The 21612-nt window shown below is 42.5% G+C and overlaps 1 protein-coding gene across 1 annotated transcript in view; it reads left to right on the top strand.

The window, feature by feature from the left end:
• Positions 1–945: 945 nt before the first annotated feature.
• Trim36 (tripartite motif containing 36) overlaps positions 946–21612 on the top strand; it is a 32429-nt gene continuing 11762 nt past the window's right edge. Inside the window, exons 1-4 of the mRNA XM_059246665.1 lie at positions 946–1253; positions 3596–3830; positions 11888–12213; positions 14489–14635. Coding sequence (XP_059102648.1) covers positions 1227–1253; positions 3596–3830; positions 11888–12213; positions 14489–14635 — 735 coding nt within the window. The 5' untranslated portion in view covers positions 946–1226. The remainder of the gene's footprint in view (positions 1254–3595; positions 3831–11887; positions 12214–14488; positions 14636–21612) is intronic.

Here is a 21612-nt window from a genome sequence, read left to right as displayed (position 1 = left end):
GAGTTAGGACACAGGTTCTTTCAATCTAATATCTAGAGATGAAATTAGCCATCGGGAAAGCAGTGGTGTTAAATACCTAGTGAAATAGCCTCCGACAGCGGCAGGCTGCCTTGTTTAGCAAGTGCGAAGGAAGCCGATGAAATGCGCCCATCTAGACCCTTGGCCGGTGCATTCGAGGCGTGGCTGCCGGGGCATCTCTGGACCCCCAGTCCTCGGTCTTCAGATGCGAAACTGCAGGGTGGTGGTGATCTGGGCTAGGGCGGGGTCTTTGCCGCAGTCTCTCGACTTCAGTCCTTGGCCAGGACCCAGGGATGGAATCCCTGCCCCTCGGGCTGTCCTCGTGACCCTGGGCTCCTTGGTTGCGTGCGGCACCCAGCCCTGGTTGAGCCGAAAACGGAACCTCTCTCAAGTGCTCAGTGACCAGGGAATGTGACGTCACGAAAAAACAAATCTAGCGGGGAGAGTAGGTTGAAGAGACAGTTGAGGAGACTGGGGGGAGACCCCCCTCGGGAACTTCCCCTTAGGGCTGCCTGGCTAAGGGGTGGCGGCAGGAGTCGGGAGGGACCTCGCGCTGGCCTTGGGGCGGGACTGCCTTGCCCTGATCTCCACCGTTCAGTTCGGGGCGTCGGAGCGTCGCTGGTCTGTGGGTTTTCGCGCGCGCTTTTGCGAACGTCCACAGAAAAAGTAAAATGGACAGAAGCGCCGCAGAACCAGGACGCGCCCCTCGCAGCCCCGGAGCCGCCCTCCTACCCCGGAGGATTTAAGGACCCGGCGCCCTAGAGAGAGCATGGGAGGGGGCGGCTACGAGCGTCTGCCCCGCCCCTCCCCTCACTGGCCACGCCTCGGTTAGCCCCGCCTCCTTTGTGCGGCCGCGCCGTTGCCCGGGCGACGGCCCCGCCCCTCCCGGCCCCGCCCCTCGCCGCCGCCCCTGTCTCCGCCCGGCCGCCGGTCCAGCTGCAGTCCGCGCGAGCCGCCGCCGCAGCCGGCAGCCGGGCGAGATTCGCGGCTCCCGGGGCCCTCGGAGGGAACAACCGCACTCTCCCGCGCCCGTGCTTTCGCCCGAGCCGGCCCGTTCCCTCGCCGCTGACCGGATCTGGCTGACCAGCTTGCCCTCCGGTCGGACCTGAGGCTCCCCGGCCGCCGCGGGGACCCGCCCACCAGTCCCTGCCGGGGCCCGCTGTGCCTGTGGGGACTCCACGGTTGATGACACCCGGCGGAGGGCTGCGATGGAAGGGGATGCCTCAGACTCTCAGGTGCGCAGCGGCCCCGCTTCCTCTCCGCCGTCTCTCCGGGCCGGTCCCACCGTCCCGCGCCTTTTTCTGCCCTTGAGAGGGTCGAGCTTGGGGTCCCACGGGCGGGTCCGGGTACGGCGCACCTGGCCACGCGGTGGACTCCCCACGGCGGGCTCTTCCGTGGGGTTCAGTCCGCAGAAGTAGTCGCTCTGGGGTGTCTTGTGCGCTAGAGAGTAGGGCGCGTGTCCCCAGCGTGCCGCCCTTTGTCTGGAGCCCCGAGGGGCGCTCGAGTCCCTCCTGGACCCCGGCTGTGCCTGAAGCCCGCTGGGAGCGGAGTCTCCGGCTCGCTGGGCGGGGACGGGGCCCCTGCGGCGGCGCGGTCCCAGCCTTTTCTTTGCGGAGGTCGGGTAGGCACGTCTCCTAAGTTTCCTCTGCTTGAGTGAGCTATCAAATCACATTGCTCCTGGTTTTAGCTCGAAGGACATTAAAAAAAAAAAAAAAAAGACATTGATTTTTCTTTTTAAGAAAGAATTACTTTATATCCAGTGTAATCAAATGATTTAGGCGCAAGAAAAAAAATGGAAATGAATTTTAGATATTCCTCTAGGAGGTGCAGCTTTACTGAGGGTATTGTTTATACGTTAAACGGGACAAGAATCTAATTTGGGCAGTCAGGACAGTTTTTTTTTTTCCCCTTTGAATTAGCGTGATACTGGGTAAAGTAAGATAAAATGGGAGTAATCTTTGGTGTGCGTTGTAGGTGTGGCCGTCTTATTTCCAGGCTCGTTAAAGTCGGAGCGTGCTGTGGGCCTTTTTAAAAAGAGACACTGCATTAAAGATCTGTCAGTGAGGAAGCCAGTTGTTTGTGGTGCGATTATCAGGGCTTATTAAAGCCCTTTGTGTCACCAGCGGGGAAGTAGATTAGCATACACTTTTATTTCATTAAAACAAGTGAATTAAATTTTACTTTCTGAGCACTTTTTAACCCAGCACTCGGGAGTCAGAGCCAGGTGGGGCTCCGAGTTCGAGGACAGTCAGGGCCACACGGGGAAACTGTCATGAAAAACCAAAACCAAAACCAAACAACCAAAACCTTTTGTATATTTCTAATAGATGAAATGATTGTATAAGATTTTTTTTTAAAATATTGGCTTGTCATTAAAATTTCAGGGTGCCAACAGTAACCTATAGAAATTGAAAAGCCCACCCCCACCCCTCCAGTTTAAAAAAACCTTATAGGTGATAGATGGGAAAACTGTATGAAGTCATCAACCCTTTTTATCTGTGAGCCTGAAGTGTTTCTCACTTACAATGGTGAAATAATGAGTTCCTATAGGTTTGAAGGAAGCTCTTAGGATGGTGTCTCTTAGTCCTCTCCACCCTTTTAATATTGTGCTTTCGTGATAACTGCTTTGATGTGGAGCATAGAGCCTGAAGCATTTTAGCAGCATGGCAGGAAAGCACATGAAACATGGTTAAATTTAATGTAGAAATTTTCTGATACTCAGCTTGTAAATAGAATTCAGTTAGGATTTCCTGAACACACTGGCTTAGCCTGGGTGTTTATTTTTGTCAGCACTTGCTAGTTGACAATCTTGGAGTTAATGCATTAAGTAAGAATGGTTGGTGTCATAGTGAAACTTTTTTGAACTGAAACTTACCACATTTAGAATTTTACTGGAGTCCTAAGTCAGGGACTTGCTCCTGATGATTTGAACAGCCTGCAGTTTTGATAGAGCATCGTCCTCTAATATTTTTATATTAATCTTTTCTCTTCCATTTTACTTTCTTTTGTCTGGTAACATCAGTTTTTAACCCCATGCCATGTATATTCAAGGGAGTCTGGTGGTATAGAATTTCATAGCTGTGGTAGTTTGAATAGATATGGCCCCCATAGAACCACGTGTTTGAATGGTTGGCCTATAGGGAGTGGCACACTAATAGGTGTGGCCTTGTTGGAGGAAGTATGTCACCGTGGAGGCAGGCTTTGATGTCTCATATGTGCTCAAGTCACGCCCAGTGTGAAAGTTCACTTCCTGTTGCCAGCTGATCTAGATGTAGAATTCTCATTTCCTTCTTCAGCACTGTGTCTGTCTGCACCCTGCCATCAAGACCATGGACTACCCCTCTGAAACTGTAAGCCAGGCCCAATTAAATATTTTCCTTTATAAGAATTGTCATGGTCATGGTGTCTCTTCCCAGAGCAATACCCTAACTAAGGCAGAAGTCATAGGCAAGCTTAGATTTCAGGGTCTGTTTCTTAATTCTTTTTTGGAAAAGCAAACACATATACGTACACAAGACATGCTGACACACTTACCCGCTAAGAGTTTTTGACCCTGGCTTTTGCTTTTCATCTTAAGGTGACTATTAAGAATATCGAAAAGGAGCTTATTTGCCCAGCATGCAAGGAGCTGTTTACACACCCGTTGATCCTCCCTTGCCAGCACAGCGTCTGTCATAAGTGTGTGAAAGAACTCTTACTGTCTCTCGATGATTCATTCAATGATGTGGCGTCAGACAACTCCAATCAGAGCAGCCCTCGACTTCGGCTCACCTCCCCTAGCATGGATAAAATTGACAAAATTAGCAGACCAGGTATGTGGGGAAAGCTTGGGTGCTGCACCCTTGGTTGGGCAGGGGGAGTGTGTAGATAAAGGTTCAGCTATAACTGTGGAGGGAAATTGCTGGTATTTTTTCCCCAAGTGAACAAGTGAAGACTAGTCCCCATTTAAAATGTCAAAATGAACTGTTGTTTTTTTGATAGGCACTCAAGATGGATATCGAATACTAATTTTGTGCTAAACTGCTTATTAACTGTGTCTTTGTTTTAGGTGATATTCTGACTCTGTAATGTCCTTGATAATGGTAGAATAATGAACAATTGAACTACTAGGGAAGCATCTATAAAGTTAATGCGCAAATAAATAGTGCAGAATTAAGAATGGGAGGGACTGCATAATGGTTACTTCTAAAAACTTTTTTTGTTTTTGAGCTGAGGATCAAACCCAGGGCCTTGTGCTTGCTAGGCAAGCGCTCTACCACTGAGCTAAATCCCCAACCCCTAAAAACTTTTTTATCTTTTGAGTTTACTTAGTTTTATTTTATGTGTGTGTTTCAATGTGTGTCGTGCACCATGTGTCTGCAGTATCTGTTAAAGCCAGAAGGTGGTGTCAGATCCCCTGGGTCTGGAGTTATAGTTGGTTGTGAACCATCATGTGGAAGCTGGGAATCAAAACGCAGGTCCTCTGGAGGAGCAGCCAGTGCTCTTAACTGCTGAGTCATCTCTCCAGTCCTTAGAGAACTTTTAGATCAGATCAGATCATGTGGTATCACTCTACTTGAGAATTTTATTTTCTTCAATCACTTGAAATTCTCTTTTTTAAATAAGTGTTTTGGCAGGGCATGTTGGCACATGTCTGTATACCAGCCCATGGTGGGCGGAGGAAGAAGGATCTATGATTTCAAGGACACCCTGGGGATGCATGAGAACCTGTCTACTCCCCAAAATAAGGGTTCTGACTCTCATGAGTACTAGAATTCCGCAGCAATGTATGCAAGTAAATCGAATGACACATAGCATGTATTTTGCTGTATTGCAGCTCAGCATTTACCTTGTTTCCTACCAAGATAGCATTGCCTCTGAACAGTTATTGCAGGGATGATGTAGATCAAAATTAACTTAAAATTACAGAAGCTGCTGAAATTCTTTTAAAATCAGTGGTGGCCGGGCGGTGGTGCCTGCTCGGGAGGCAGAGCCAGTCGGATCTCTGTGAGTTCGAGGCCAGCCTGGGCTACCAAGTGAGTTCCAGGAAAGGCACAAAGCTACACAGAGAAACCCTGTCTCAAAAAACAACAACAAAAAAAAAAAAATAAAAAAAAAATAAAAAAAAATAAAATCAGTGGTGACCACAGCCTCGCATTAAGCATAGCCTTTATACTAAGGAGTGTGTGTGAGTGTCCAGAAGTCCCAGGCTTCAGAGTGTCCACTCTGAGCAGTTTGGGCTTTGAGGTTTCATCTTTAAACCTCTTGTGTGCTCTCCTCAGTTTCTCCCACTGATAGGACAGGGGTCACTTTTTAATCTTGTGAGTTTTTCAGAAAAGCATCTCTTTCTAAGCTGCATTTAAAGAGTATTATCTTTGTGGCCTGACTTACGCAATGGAGTCTCTTTGTTCAGTATTTATGTCCATGTACCTACTGCATCAGAGTACTTTCATGAGTTATATGTTTTATATAGCACACTTCTTTTACACACACATATATATGTGTATACCATTTTATATGGATGAGTATTTTGCCTGTGTGTTATGTATGTATGCCATGTGTGTGTTGCATGTTATATCTGTGTACCACGTGTGTGCTGCATGTTATATCTGTGTACCACGTGTGTGCCTGGTGTTTGAGGAGGTCTGAAAAGAGTGTTTGCAGTCTCTAGGACTAGAGCTACAGATGGTTGTGAACTGCCATGTGGATGCTGAGAATCGAACCTGGGTCTTCTGCAAGAACAATAAGTACTCTTAACCGCTGGGCCATGGGTTTTTCTTTGAATGCCAGTCACTAATTATTAAAAGATTACTTGCACATATAAAATATGTGTGTGTGTGTGTGTGTGTGTGTGCGTGTGCGTGCCAGTGAAGTCGATTGGACAAATTGAGAGAGTTTGAGGACAGAGAGGGTTATGCTCATAGTGAGGTCATAACTTTTATGTTTTCCTCTTCACTAGGAATCTGGCACCTTGAGGAACAGAAAGACAATAATGAGTTGAAGTCATTCTTACCAGATAAAACTTGATGATCTATTGTTGGGTCTTCGTTGGCCAGTTGGGAATACCCTTCTTGGCTGATTGAGGAAAATTTACTTTCTGTGTATTAATATTCAACACAGACAATTAGTGGAATATCTCTGCTTATGATTGGGTTGTGTTCACATACACTTTTCATGAAGTTCTGTGTCTTAGGTAGTCTTTTCATCTCTGGATTTGACTGATTCTCATGCGCGGTTCATATGAAATTAGAACTGCCAGTGCGTTAGGAGCTTCCCATAGTACTCTGTCTGTGCTTGGTGCATACTTGTTGAATGGATGTTGAATGAAAACCTTCTGGTACTAGGATAAACAGAGCATGCCACCAGGACTGAAGTGTAGTGTGGTTAAACTTTTGTTTCGTTTTGAGAACAAGAATTCCATTTCACTTTATACCCCACTGTCTAGAGTAGACAGGAAACGACTAAAATATGCACCCTCCCCATTCTGTAAGATCACTCTGCCGTTGGATCATGTCCTGAGCAGGGAGTTGAGAGTGTTTGAAAACTTCTCTGTGGAGGATAGCTACAGGTGCTGAGAGTGTCTAACATGGAGAAGGATGACTACAGAAAGCTTCCTAGCGCCGTGGCAGGTGACTCAGCCACCTGTAACTTCAGTACCAGTGGACCCGACACCTTACTTACACTAGCTCCCTGGGCAGGCAGCCTCCCCACATCCATATAAATAAAAATCAACCTTAGGCTTGGCAGGTGAGACTGTCCCAGATGTGGCAGTTTCTAAAAGCTTTGTTTGTGAATCGGTGATCACAGATTTAAAGGCCATCTTCTGTATGGTCACAAGTTTTAAACAGCCTGGTGTCCCTGAATTACAGATATCCCTTTCATTTATGGGCAAAAATGATAAGGCACACTTAAAAAGGAAGTCCAAAACCCTGTTCATAGCAATGGATGTGGAAGGAATATATTTCTAAAAATTACTTTTTACCTTTGATTTTTACTAAGCTATTGATTTTTACTAAAGGATTAGACCCTAGGCTGTCCAGTATAGTAGACACTAGCTGTGAAATGCTTGAAATAGGACTTTTCTGAGTGATATTCTGTAAATATGAAATGCTTATTAGATTTCAGAGGCTTTAGGATAGCACAAGTAGAGATTTAAGGCTTTTTGTATTTATTACATTTTGAGGTGATATCTTGGATATAGTAGGTTAAATAATATCAGAACTAATTTTACTTGTTTCTTAACTTTTATTGTGGCTACTAGAAAATTTAAAAATACATTGTGCTGTGGCTCATTTATTTCATTGGGATGATATTGCCATACACATTTAATAGACTTTTTAGTGAAAGGGTACTTTGAAAGAATAAGGTTTCTGTGTGTATGTCAATTACATGTTCAGGTATGTAAATAGAAAAGCTGTTGTGTTGTATATTTCTGATCATATGTGTGTAATCTTTCCCTCCAATTTGTATTTTCCTTTTATCAGAGATTTTGAATTTTAATATTTTTTTATAACTTACTTTTTTTTTTAGTTCAGCAAAAAGTCAAAAGATACTTGAATTTACTTCGTTTTTCTAACAGTTGCTGGAGATGAGGTTGTTTAAAAACACAAATTTATAGGACAAAGTGTGTGTCACTCTAGTCCTGCCTAACAGTGGTGCAGCCAAATTCTGTAAGATTGATGGACTGTCCTATATTGCTGGCTTTGTAAACACCCTGTGTGTCGGGAAGAATACATGTTTACTGTTGATTCAATAATCGTATTCTCTGCAGGACATAGTCAGTGCTTTATCTTTTGTTAACAAGTTGTGAGTATTCTCTTTAGAATGGAATTCTAAATCCAGCTTTCTGTTCATTGTTCACAGCATCACAGCGGAGATCTTTGGGGTGGAGAGGTAGAAAAAGCGCTTTATTGCTTTTGTGGCCGCGGGCAGCGTGGTGTTAGATTTCAATTCTCTTATGTGTCTAGAGATTCTCTAACACCAGTGGTCAAGTCTTTCAAATTATACAAAAAGTAAACAAATTGTATTGACATGACTTAAAGGTCAACAGGATGAAACTTGTGATGTTTTTAAGGGGCGTGTGTCCAAATGATTCCCGTACACAACACAATTTTGTTTTTTTCGTATCTGGTACCTGAAAAGTCTTTTTACATTTGTGTAGACTATAATGTAACTTACATGCTGCATTGGTAAGGTTAACTAAATATTAAAAGTCTTGTCTAAAGCTGTCCATTTTTGTAGCTAGCACACTCTCTGCATGTTTTATGATATAATGTCTTGTCTTTGTTGGCCATGTTTTAAAGTGTTTCTTTCCCATCAGAGTTTTAACATGCAGGTCTTACCCATTTTAGGCTTTTGGAATATGTGATTCTGTGTGAAGCATTCCAGCCTACCTTGTTTTTTTTTTTTTTTCTTTTCACTCCAGTTGACCTTTAAAGTAAAACTGACTACTTTTGGGTCAAATTCTGGTGATACTCTTTGGTTAGAGAAATGTTACCCCTTTTCTGTTCCCCTCACTTTCTGGGAAGTTCAACTGGTGGCATCCCACCAGTTGACAAGCAGTAAGAACAGGAAGTTGTTATGGCCGGAATATGGGAGAGGGTACAATTGCAGCAGTTTGGAATGTGCTGCGAGCTGATTCTCTTGCATTTGTTTTTAAATATTTAATATTTTAAAAATATTTAGAAATATTTTTAATATTTAAATTTGTCTTTGCATTTATTTTTTCTCCTTGATAGTTGGATGATAAAACATAGACAGAAATAGCTCTTTTGGTGGATACAAACCACTTTGAAAATACTTTAAATATTTTAAAATTGTGCCTTGATATTTGCTTACTGTACCTTTGAAGCAAAGATGTGTGAGCTGAGAGTATTTGCTAGTTCACAGATACGGACTCCACAGTTGTGTGGCTGCTGCTTGGCTGGCATTACTTCCTTAGTCTTCCCAGTCATCATCTGGCTAGTTCCCCTCTCCCCAGATTCTATCATGTGGTAGAGAAAGACTATGTAAATAGAACTTTCTCTAATGGAGATATTCAACCCTTCACTATACGGTGTGGTATCCATCTTGAGAATCTGAACTATAGCTATTGCAACCAAAAAAGTGAAAATTTAATTATCTTAAATTTAAATTTCAACAGCCATTTGGCCTCATGGCCCTTTAGATAGCACCAACATTGAAAGTGGACTCTATTACATTTTCCTTTTAGTCCAGTGTTGCATTTTTTTTTTTTTTCATGAGGCTTACTTTCCAGGATGGCCTTAGAGCTGTCATGCTTTCTTTGTTTCTCTGAATATAATATTTTATGAAAATCACGGTAAAGGCATATGACAGATGAAATGAAAGTTAGCATTCGAAAGATTTGAGAGCCTCATGGGATCAGTTTAGAAAAACAGCCAGGATACCAATTTGAATAAGTTCCCTGAAAACTACTCAGGTCTTAAATTCCACATTTGATCTCATTTAAGAGGTCTAGTGTGTTGGGATTGGGGATTTAGCTCAGTGGTAGAGCACTTGCCTAGCAAATGCAAGGCCCTGGGTTCCGTCCTCAGCTCCAGAAAAAAAAACCAACAACAACAACAACAACAACAGAGGTCTAGTGTGATGTTTCATAAAAACTTTTATTTTCACCATAAAATTAAGACAACAGAGGAATACAGAAAAGGAAAGGGAACATTTTTTTTTGGACATTTCTAAACATGAAAACAACCAAAGTTTGGGTGTCACCAGCATACATGTTAAAGCATGATTTAGTTTTCATGATTAATTTTGTTTCAAATCACTATTTAATTGGCCACAACCTTCACAAAATCTATAATAGGTCATTGTTTTTCACATAGACAACTGAGATTGGTTATTCATTCATTTAAAGGTCCATCATCTAGTTAACTGTAGATAGATGTAATTACATGCGAATTTCCATTTGTTTAAACTTGACCACTGCATCATTTGACTTCTGGAATTGTTTGGCTTGGTTTTTTGATAAAAACATTTTCATTGGCATGTGTGTGTTTTGTTTTATTTTTTAATTAGCCTTGCGCTTATTTTATTATATGCCTGCTGTGGTGTGAAACATTTTGGACTGGATTGCATGTTTTTAAAATCACTACAGGAAAACATGGAGTAGGATTTTCAAGTTTGTGAGAAGTTTCTTTTTATATGATTCATGTTTAAAATATTAAGGCTAAAATGTCATTAAATGGAAATATTAAGTATTAAATATTAAAAATACTGTGCATGTTTGTTACATAAGGTGCTTTTGGAGTTCAGTGGCACTTTGCATGCTATAAAGTCATTATTATAAATAATACTTTTGGCCGGGCGGTGGTGGCGCACGCCTTTAATCCCAGCACTCGGGAGGCAGAGCCAGGCGGATCTCTGTGAGTTCAAGGCCAGCCTGGTCTCCAAAGCGAGTTCCAGGAAAGGCGCAAAGCTACACAGAGAAACCCTGTCTCGAAAAACCAAAAAAAAAAAAAATAAATAAAAATAAAAAAATAAATAAATAAATAAATAAATAAATAAATAATACTTTGGGCTATCTGTTAAGTTTCACCTGTTGTGATGTCATACCGGGCATGTTTTAAGATATATTTTTTTTAGATGACAGTCATTTCAAGGGCAATACTAAGGTAGTTACTTAAAGTCCTTTGTATATTCAAATAGAATATACTGAATTTACCCATTAATTTTTGGTATTGGATATAATACTATGAAAGAAGGCTGGAGATTAAGAAGTTTCTTTGTGTGTTATGGAAGCTATTTTGTGTGCAACTGAGCTTTCATACTCTAAGAAAGGTTGAAGTAAGTATCCATCCACCTGCGTTGAACAGACAGACAGCTGTGCATTTGTCCAAACCAGCAGGTGAGTATGGCAGACTTTGGTTTCCTGACTTATGAAGATCAGAGAGACAACACTGAACAGAAAAATCTAATGTTTAAGGTCATTACTTGTATTTTGTATATTACAAAATCACATGGAATGCATCTTGGCACTGAAGTAAATAATCTTAATGGTTCTTTGTTTCAGGTCCCATGGTTGGCCCTTTTAAAGTTACTAAGTTCCAGGTCCATGAATGAGTTCTTTGCTCTTCTTTAGCTTGCATTCAGTTACCTTCTGGTCTTTCCCACTGAACTTTCCCAGATAAACAGTACTACATGGGAAACAGTCCATTGTGATGGTTCTTAAAACTGTGAGCACCTATTCCCCCAAGCATATGATGAAAAGTCCAGACTACCCAGAAGACACATGTGTGTGTATGTGGACAGCTTGCAGTCGCTGGGACTGTACTGAGCCTGCTGAGCGTGGGCCGTGCTCAAGGGCTCCTGCTCTGTTATGTACCCGTTTCCTCCCAGTCAGCTATGTGGTGGTATTCACTTTATGACTTTGGGTATGACATATAAAATTAACTAGAAGTTTAGTTATATAAAATACTCTATGAAGTACTGTATTACAATGGTTTGTCTTCATGTCTGTGTTTAGCTTAATACAGGTTTATGTGTAATTTATTATAGATTATTTTTCTTTTCTCTATAACTTTTAATAACTTGAACTTGTCTTTTATATACCAAGTAAAAATATTTGTTTAGAAAAGCATTTTCAGAATGCAGATGGAGCCACTTGGAATATTTGTGATTGTAGAAACTTTCTAAAAACATGACTCTTCTTTATTATTATTATTAGTTTTTCGAGACAGGGCTTCTCTGTGTAGTTTTGGAGCCTGTCCTGGATCTCACTCTGTAGACCAGGCTGGCCTCAAACTCACAGAGATCCACCTGGCTCTGCCTCCTTGAGTGCTGGGATTAAAGGCATGCGCCACCACCGCCCAGCTGTGACTCTTCATTTTAATCACTTACGATGTTACTAAATGAAGCCTTACTAACTACACAGGCTGGAAGCGTAATTCCCTGACCCCAAGGCCGACTATGTTTCCTTGTCCTGGCTGTGAGCATGATGTGGATCTTGGAGAGCGAGGAGTCAGCGGTCTGTTTCGAAATTTCACTTTGGAAACGATTGTCGAGAGATACCGGCAGGCGGCCAGGGCAGCCACAGCCATTATGTGTGACCTGTGTAAACCACCACCCCAGGAATCTACGAAGAGCTGCATGGACTGTAGTGCAAGCTACTGCAACGAATGCTTCAAAATTTATCACCCTTGGGGGACTGTCAAAGCCCAGCATGAGTATGTGGGCCCCACCACTAATTTCAGACCCAAGGTAAGTTAGGGTACCAGACATCGTGGGAGAAATTGCCAGGAGTCTAGAGACGGGAAGGTTTGATTGGATAACACAATTGTGATATTTTTAGTTAGCTAAAACTGTACTGTAGGTTAAGAATAACTTTAAAGTGTGAGACATAGTGCTTATATCATCTGTTAGGTGGACTTGACATTTCTCAGGTATTGTGGGTAATTTGTGTAATTAATCTCACAAGAACTTCATGTTCTATGGTCTATGATGAGTAAAATCATTTGTGTGTCACCACCACCCAGCATGGATACTTATAAAGTTGTTTTTTTTTTTTTTGTTTGTTTGTTTGCGACAGGGTTTCTGTGTAGGCTTGGCTGTTCTGAAACTCTCTCTGTAGACCAGGCTGCCCTTGAACTCTCAGAGATCCGCCTGCCTCTGCCTCCTAAGTGCTGGGATTAAAGGTGTGCACCACCACCACCTGGCATAAAGCTGTTTTTCTTATAATTTAGTAACTCGTATGAATAGTGCCAGTTACTAAATATAACAGTATTCTTAATCATAAAGTCTTTAATTTGTAATAATTTCATATGTAAATCTTAAAAACTATTTGGAACTGGAAAGATGGCTCAGTTGTTAGGAATGCCTACTATTTTTTTTAATTTAATTTTTTTTACTTCTATATGCATTGGTGTTTGACCTGCATATCTCTGTGAGTTGAATCCACTGGAACGGGAGTTACAGACAGTTGAGAGCTGCCATGTGGGTGCTGGGAATGGAACCCGGGTCCTCTAGTGGAGCAGCCAGTGCTCTTACCCGCTGAGCCATCTCTCCAGCCCCTTGCCTGCTACCCTTAACAGAGGACCCAGGGTTGGTTCCCACCCCCCACGTGGAGTTGCTCACAGCCAGCAGTAAGTAGTTGCAGCTCCAGGGGATCCAGTCCTCTCTTCTGTCCTCCTACTGTGAACACTAGTGTTCACATACCCAGCACAGACACAGACGTGCCCATAATTTAAAATAAAATGTAAATAAATCTTAGAGAAGTCATTACACAATACTCACCAAACATTTCTTACATAACACGGGTCTGAAAGATGAAAACAAAGGTATTTCTTTGTCCCTACATTCTGAAAGACCCTTTTTCTCAAAACTGTTAGTCTCATAACATTTATCAACCTTTGAATTCCCTGTTATCATGTTTGTCTCACCCGAACTGCTCAAGGCCATTGATTTTTAAAAATGTATGGCTTTTTTAGTGTTTTGTTTACAAGGTTGCATTCATACTATTCTATCATGAAAGGACACATGATAATGAGCTATATCAGGGCTAGGTTCTTATAAGTATTTCTTAGGATTTGGAATGCAAATCAGTCATAAAATACAGCTGAGGAAACCACAGAAACAGGGCAAATAGTTCCCTTCAAGCATTTGTGTCAGCCAGTATAGTGTAGCGCCTCAAAGCTGTCCCTTTTGCTAGAGAATACTCACCTACAACTGAACTCATTGTACCCCTTCCTATGGAAAGCTGAAGTTTTTCTACTTTAAAAAAAGTACGCATTCTTCTGAGAATTAGGAACTTAGACATTCTGAAACATTGTAAATTTTTTCCACTTTTGTCCCCCTGAAGATATAGCGTAAACTTTGCATATTGGTCTTTTTCCCCCCCTCATATTTCAGACCAGTAAAAGTTGCCTTTCATCCAGTCTCTTGAAACCATGGACAACTATGTGATTTCATCAGCATACTACCTAAATGTTTGTTTCTGAAACAGTATTTTATGTACAATTTCAGATGCATCTATGATGCTAGTTCATAGACTAGTAAGTCCAAATGTGGTGTTTCCTCGGGAGATGCTGCTGGGCAGTGAGTGTGGCTTGTGGAGCTGGCCTGCTGGGTGCTTACATCACAAAGCCCTCCAGAGGTCTCTTGGCAACAGGCTTGTATGGGGAGTCAGGCCAGAGATTCTCTGAAGGTTTTCTGATACCTTACAGAGATGTTCAGTAAGAAGTGCCTAATGTGTGTGGTGAGAGGACCTCTCTAGCCTGTTTAAGCATTCTCTCTACTTGAGTCCTGTTGGAATGAATGTTCTTCTCACCAAGTTTAGGGGAAATAACATCTATGTATTAGCGGTTTGAACCCAAAGATTTAAAAATGGTAATTCTACAGTTTTCATGTGACATGTTTTTATTTTTTATACTTTTATTCACCTATATGGCTCTTGATTTTATACAGCAAATATTTGTGCTGGGGGACCGAGGTTACGTGAACCTGGATCTTTAACTGTCCGTATGCTTTCATTCAATAGATTTTAATGTGCCCTGAACACGAGACAGAGAGGATAAACATGTACTGTGAGCTGTGCAGAAGGCCGGTTTGCCACCTCTGTAAGTTGGGTGGGAATCATTCCAATCACCGAGTGACCACCATGAGCAGTGCCTACAAAACCTTAAAGGTATGACTTAGGATATTGGAGTGGGTTCAATTTGTCTGTTTTATTTAATGTTTATGGATGTTTTACCGGAAAGTATGTCTGTGCACCGTGTGTGCGGTGTCTGCAGAGGGCCAGAAGAGGGCGTTGGATGCCTGGGACTGGAGTTACAGAAGGTTGTCACCCTCACTATGGGTGCTGGGAATTAAAACCAGGTCTTTTGGAAGAGCAGCCAGTGCTCTTAACTGCTGAGCCAGCCCTGGAAGTAGGTTCTGATACCTGGTGATTTCATGATTCTTAAGTTTTTATAATGTGGTCTGTTTTACTGAAAGGAGTTAACAGTATGAGGTAAACCTTAATGTGTAATTATTAAAAAGTATGTAGTCATAATATATAAGAATAAATATATATTTATAATATATAAAATTATTTAAATATATATACTACATAAACTATATTATCATATATAACATATAATGTGTTATTATGCATAATAAATTTATTATATATTTAAAATATAAAATATATAAATGTGTAAATATAAATATATAATTATTACATAATTCTGTATAATAATCATAAAAAAACTCCGCATATTTAAAATAATTACAAATTATTTTTAAAAAAATCTGTAACTTAAGATTGTTAGTTTTTCTGAGTGTGTTAAAGCCTTGCACAGCTGGTTGGAAGTGTGAAGGAATGCGGGCCACTGCTAGGATCCTGCAGAGAGCTCGGTGTTCATTACTGCCCTGGGTGCAGAGGTAGAAGGACTCAGAACATGCTCAGATCTGGTCCTCAGTATCAGGGGAGGCAGCGCTGTGGTGCTCGCTTTATTCCGCTCCTTTTTTGCTGTAAGCGGTCGTCTTAAAGGAATTCATTCATCCTCAAGCTTCCCTTTTATTTTATTGCTCCCTTTCTTAACAGTGTATGTGCAGATTATGTGTGTAGCCGCATACATAAATAGTGTCACATGTCTGTGTCATGGACAGGTTTGGCCACTGTACCTTCTATTTCTCTGCTCCTTTGCTTGCCTGGTGTCTTAGTTAGGCTTTCTATTGCTGTGGTAAAACACCATGGCCAAAAGCAACTTGAGGAGGAAAGGGTTTGTTTCATCTTATACTTCCAGATAAACAGTCCATCAGTGAAGGAGTCAGGAACTCAAGGACAGGAAGCTGGAGGCAGGAGCTGGAACAGAAGCCATGGAGGAACCCTGCTTACTGACTTGCTCAGCCTGTTTTTTTAGCACCCAGGACCACCTGCCTGAGGATGGCACCACCCACAGTGTGCTGGGCCCTCCCACACCAATCATTAATCAAGAAAATGCTCCCACAGGCTTCCCCACAGTCCAAGCTGGTGGGGGCATCTTTTTAACTGAGGTTCCCTCTTCCTAGATGACTCTAGCTTGTGCCAAGTTGACATGAAACTAGCCAGCTGGAAGTTTTTGATTGGCTATCAGGTATTATTAGTTATGCCCTGTTTTCAGCTTTGCCTGGCAGGGCAGGGAAGCATTTGCTTTTAGGTTAATCAGCCTGACTCTGGAGGTAAAAACCTTTGATGATTCTTCTCCGTCCCTGGTGATTTAGAAGCTCTGTTTTCCAGGGTTGGAAGTCTGGAGGGTGGGGAGCACGTTACTCCCAGCTTGTGTGAACTTTAATCCTCTCTGGAACTTCCCTTGACCTCAGGCATGGTTGACCGGTGTTCAGTCTTGTACACCTCTCTGCAGGTTTTTCACTTTCTGCTTGTCTCTGTGGTTTTAGGCTTTAGAAACCCCGACCTCCTTAACTCCCAGCTTCACACTTACGCTCACAGGAGCCGCTGAGGTCCTTTTGAGTTCTCTGCCTCCAGCCCTAGCAACTGCAGACAACAGGCTAGGCTACTCTGGCGTCTCTTGTTTCCCACCATCTAGGAAATGTCTCTTTGGGATCTGGCGCGTAACAAGAGAGATTCCAGATGTTTCAAGTGGGAAGCCAAATCCGTTATTGTCACTTTATCATGCCTCTGTAGTCGGTCAGCTTCACATAGCACAATTTATAATTTATCACATGTATAGGAGTTTTGATTTCTAATTGGTTTAATTTCGTGTAATCTGTACCAGTTTTTATTACTTGTACTTACTGTCTTTGACACTAGAGTAAAGTGTTGGAAAAACTACCCATGAATCCATGTTTCTTCTCTGCTCTCAGAACCCACAGCAATCAACGCAGAAGACTGTTTGTTTGTTTGTTTGTTTGTTTGTTTGTTTGAGACAGGGTCTTACTGTGTAAACCAGGCTGGCCTCAAATTTGCCGTGATGCTCCTGCCTCCACTTTCCAAGTGATCATTTACAGGTGTGTGTTACCGTGCCTAGGCAGAAGGCTTCCGTGACCTCACATGACGTCAGCAAGCAGGCACTGGATTATAGCAGCAGATGTGAGCTGGGGATCCTCTAATTCAGTTAGTTCTGACACGGTACTGAATGTGCTCTCAGGCCCTGCAGGTGAAGGGCCGGTCCCAGGGCTGCCTGTGCCTCTCTCTGCCCCACTGTACATGCCAGCTACAAGCTCCATTTGTTTTTTTTTTAATTTTTATTTTTTGCCTTTGATCACATGACTGTAAAAGAAGTTTAGCTCACCCTTCTTGGGTCTAATTATTTTGTTTGTGAGGCTCACAGAACTCAGGAAAACACAAACAGTAATTTATCATACAGGATATTGCAACAGGTGCTGATAAAGAGATGCACAGGGTGAGGAATTTGGGAAGGGCACAAGCTGCCATTGCCCTCTGGCACTCTGAGAACCTCCAAGGGCTCTGCTGTATGGAAGTTCTGAACTCTTTCTGAGTTTTTATGGAAGCCTCATCGATAGACACAGTTGATTAAGTCATTGGCAGTTACTGATCCTCCACTTTGGGCTTCTTGTCCCTGAAAGTTGTGAGGTAGGACTGAATCTTAGCTGTCTAATCATGCCTCTGTGTTCTTGGTGACCAGCTCTTACCCTGAAGCCAGCTGCCTCTTGACTCATTAGCTTATATATTAAAAAAAAAAAAAACAAAAAAACCCAATCATTTTAGAAACCAAGGACTTTAGAAGAGGTATGTCAGGAAACTGGATGAAGAACACACAATAATAACATAGCTATCTTTTACAATTTATGTTAATTTCTTTCTTACATAGTTAGACTTTTCAGAAAGATACTCCATAATACTTTCCAATTTGTTTACTTTTTAGTAAAAAACTAATTGTCTAAATTTGTCACTTGCTAAGAGTAACAAGTCTCCTTCGCACCTGGTTTTAGATTTAAGCTGAAGGGGACTGGCTACATGATGCAAAGACACAGCATCATTTCTTATTTGGGGCCAGCTGGGTATTACAATTAGAGAAATAAACATCATAGAAGAAGGGTAACATTGCATTCGTCTTGTGTCTGCTGTTTGCCGAATCTGCTGAGGTAAACACCAGGTTCCTTATCTGTGTTATAGTGTGTGTCAGGTTGTTTGGGAAGGTGTGTTCTGAATTCTGGAAACAGCTTGCACTTTTGGAGAAACTGGCTTAACCAGTTAATACCTGGATCTGAGAATAATCTACTCTTAGCAGTTTTGTTAGGTGAGGCTAGGGTATTTTCCCTCCTGTGACTCGATTGACTTCTGTTAATATTGACATTGACATGTGCATGAGCTCAAAGTAGAGCCCCTCTTCCCCACAGCAGGCTGTGGCTGCCTGTTCTTAGTCTTCCAGAATGGGGACTCCAGAGAGTCCACAGGGATTCCTATTCGCTGTTTCCTGTCACTGTTTTGGTCCACAAGGCTTTTTGATTCTGGTGTGTCCTGAAAAGACACATGTTCCCTGCCTGTCTCCTAGTCTGGCCATACCTCAGTCACCAAGCCTGTCCATTGTTGGGAAGTCAAGACCTTTCTAGAGCTTTCTCAGCTTCTTGTCTCACTGTACAGTTTTCTTGTTAAGCTTTTGATGTGGCTTATTCCTACTTTAGCTTGATCACTCTACAACCACAGCTACAGAAGTCTGTGAGCATGTCACTGAAGGAGGTTTCCTGAGGAATTTTTGATAGTTTTCCATTTATTATTTCCATAGATTCCTAAGGACGTCTTGTCAGACAGCTTGTTAACAGTGAGAACTTATAGAATGCAAGCATCCCTGTAAGTAGTCCCCACTGCATAGGGAAGTACTTGGGGATAGCATTTGTATTTTAGGGAGTGTGAGACACAGTTTATGCCTTTTGTGGGGGCAGTTTGTGGTGAACATTGTTGTCATAGTTGCTGAAGTAGAATAGTGCTCATCGTTATTGTAAGTGCTGGTAGCGAAGGTCTTTCCCAACATGGTGGTGCTTATGGCTTGCTTGTAAAATGCCCCTATAGGCTCATGTGTTTGAACATTTGTTCCCCCGGTTGGGAAGGCTGTGGAACCTTTAGGAGATGAGGCCGAACTAGAGGAAGTGTGGAGCCTCACAGTTATAGCCCATGTGGGTTCTAGCAGAGCTCTTTACTTCATGTCCATCAACACAGTGCCAGGCTCCTGTCGCCACAGCCCTGAATGCCCTGGCTGCTGCGCCCTTACCTGCAGTGATGCACTTGTGTCCTCTCAAACTGGACCAAAATAAACCTTCACAGAAAATATCACATATTTGTTCTTCCCAAGATTTTATTCTGAACATCTCTGGAGATGAAGCAAAGTTGATATCACCTTTAAACTTGGTATCAACTGAGCACAGGGGCCAGGCTAGTTATACATTATTCTCCTAGACTGCTTGCATGAAAGATACTTTGACACAGTTGTTGAATGACCTTTCTTTTGTTTACTAGTGTTTCTTTGGTACCTTTTATTGGAGATGTGATATATAGAGGGAATGGTTCTCAAAATGATTCTCAAACTTGGCTGGGGATTAGCCTCTCATTGGTACAGTTACAGAGGCCAGCCTTGTCCTACTTCAAGGGGTCTTAGCTTTGTTGTGCGGCTTTTCTTGGGGAGATGTGAACAAGCATCTTCTTACCCCAGACCCAGCTGAGTCCAACTGGGTGAATTAATGAGTCTATTGTGGTTACAGGTGGTTCCCGGGCAGCTGTACCACTAAAAAGCCCACCCCAGCTGCCTCCCTAAGCCCTCTGTTGGGGTTGCAGGCAGCTTGGCCGGTGGGAGAGTTATGGCTTGGGTAGCTTTGGGGAGTGTGGCCTCTGATGAGTTTCTAAAGCACTCAAGTCTAGATTTATTTAAACCTCCTTGCCCTGTTAGGTGAACTTCTTACAGGCTGAGCCTTGACTCTCACATTTTACCTCTGTTACTAATGCCTAGTGTCGCTATCCAGTGCTTACAGTTTTTGCAAGCTTATGAGCAGACATTCTGACTATTAAGACACCTCCAGTCCTTAAAAACAGATTGCCAGGGTCTGGCCAGGAGCCAGAGAAGACTGGCCAGAGACTTTGAGTGTTAACAGTCCTGTGAGTGACTGATGATGCCTTGGTCCCTATTTCTCAATTCCACCTTCTGTTCTTCTCTAGTGACCACTGGGTCACCCCGTTTATCTTAGGTTCTCTACGTTTAGTTCAAACTGTTTTAGAATACCTGTATCAGTTTTAGTGGCTGAATGCAGCTCTGTCACTGTAGTTAAGAAGAAACAGTGGTGCTGTTTCTTGCTTGTGGTCCCAGTGTGGGCTCATAGGGACAGTGCTAGACTTGTCATTCGGCTTGCTGTGTGGTGTTAAACACCCCTTACCCTGGACAGTGGTTACGTTATTCAATTGTGACTAGGTTTCTGGTTCAGCCGTTGACTGTGTAGTATTTGTACCTCATGAGCTTTGGGTTCCTTAGGTGGGTAAAATGCTAGGTCAAAACAAAAGACTTTCTGTCTCCTCGCAGCATTAATATCTTGTAAGGTCCAATTTTCTTTCTGTCCCTGTCTCTGTGTCTCTGTCTCTGTGTGTCTGTCTGTCTCTGTCTCTCTCAAGGATTTAATGGAGCCCAGGCCTTGCTCCTGACCCTCTCACCTCTACATCCCAAGTGCTAGGATTTCAGGATTGTACAACTCTGTCTGGTTCTTGTTTTTAATTGACTGACTGATTGGTTGATGCAGGTGATGGGGATTAAACCTAGGGCCTTGTACATACGTGCTGGGCAAGTGCTCTCCCCCTGAGCTAGATCCTCAACCCATTCTGTCTTTTGTGTCCAGAAGTCTTGTTCCTTTCCAGCCAGCGGCTTCCTGTTTCTCCAGGGAGCCCTCCCAGGGGGTTTACTGTATCTGGTGGCTTCTGAGCCTGAGATGCGTCCTGCAGAGCCAATCATGTCTATTTCTGCACACATCCTCTTTGCCTCTCATGTAGTGTAAGATGAAAAAAAGAGGAAGATGAATAGATGGCAGACTTACTTCCTGACTCCTCAACACCAAGCCGCTGTCTCTATTCCTGCCCACATTTTGCATTTCAGGTGCTCAGCAGTCAGCAGGATCCTGGCATGTTCTCATTCAGGGAGGGGTTTCCTGGGTCTTCTCACTTTTCATTTAGACTCTAATACATTTATCCCTCGTGACTTGGTAGTCCATGGTGCTCTGAAGGGGCATTAAAAATGTACTTCAGATTCATTTTAGACCAAGAGATTTTTACCGAACCCTACAATGTAATTTCTATGAGGAATTATAGTGTTCAGAAGAGCTAATTTACAAACAAATTACTCAAAAATCTGTTTTCACTTATGTATAGTGAATCAATAGCGAGGCTGGGATGAGCTGGGATTATTTTGGGCTAGTCCTTGGTGTTTTTCCTGCCGTGTGTGTGTGTGTGTGTGTGTGTGTGTGTGTGTGTGTGTGTGTGTGTTTAAATTGTGAAATGTAATGGAAGGCTAAACTATTTGAGCTGCCAACTTCAATTTGCTTAGAAGCATTAGAAGCAAGGGTTCTGAGAGTGGTAATTAAACACAAATGTACTGCTTGAGCATTTGGAATTTTTGGCTGATTAGCACGTACTCTCTTTCTCCAGCCTTAACTTAATCTGTCCTATGACCTTGGGCCTATACGCTTCAG

Source organism: Peromyscus eremicus, chromosome 19 (assembly GCF_949786415.1).
Source record: "Peromyscus eremicus chromosome 19, PerEre_H2_v1, whole genome shotgun sequence".
NCBI lineage: Eukaryota > Metazoa > Chordata > Mammalia > Rodentia > Cricetidae > Peromyscus > Peromyscus eremicus.
The sequence above is the reverse complement of the archived record's forward strand: the minus strand, read 5'-3'. Positions and strand labels throughout refer to the sequence as shown.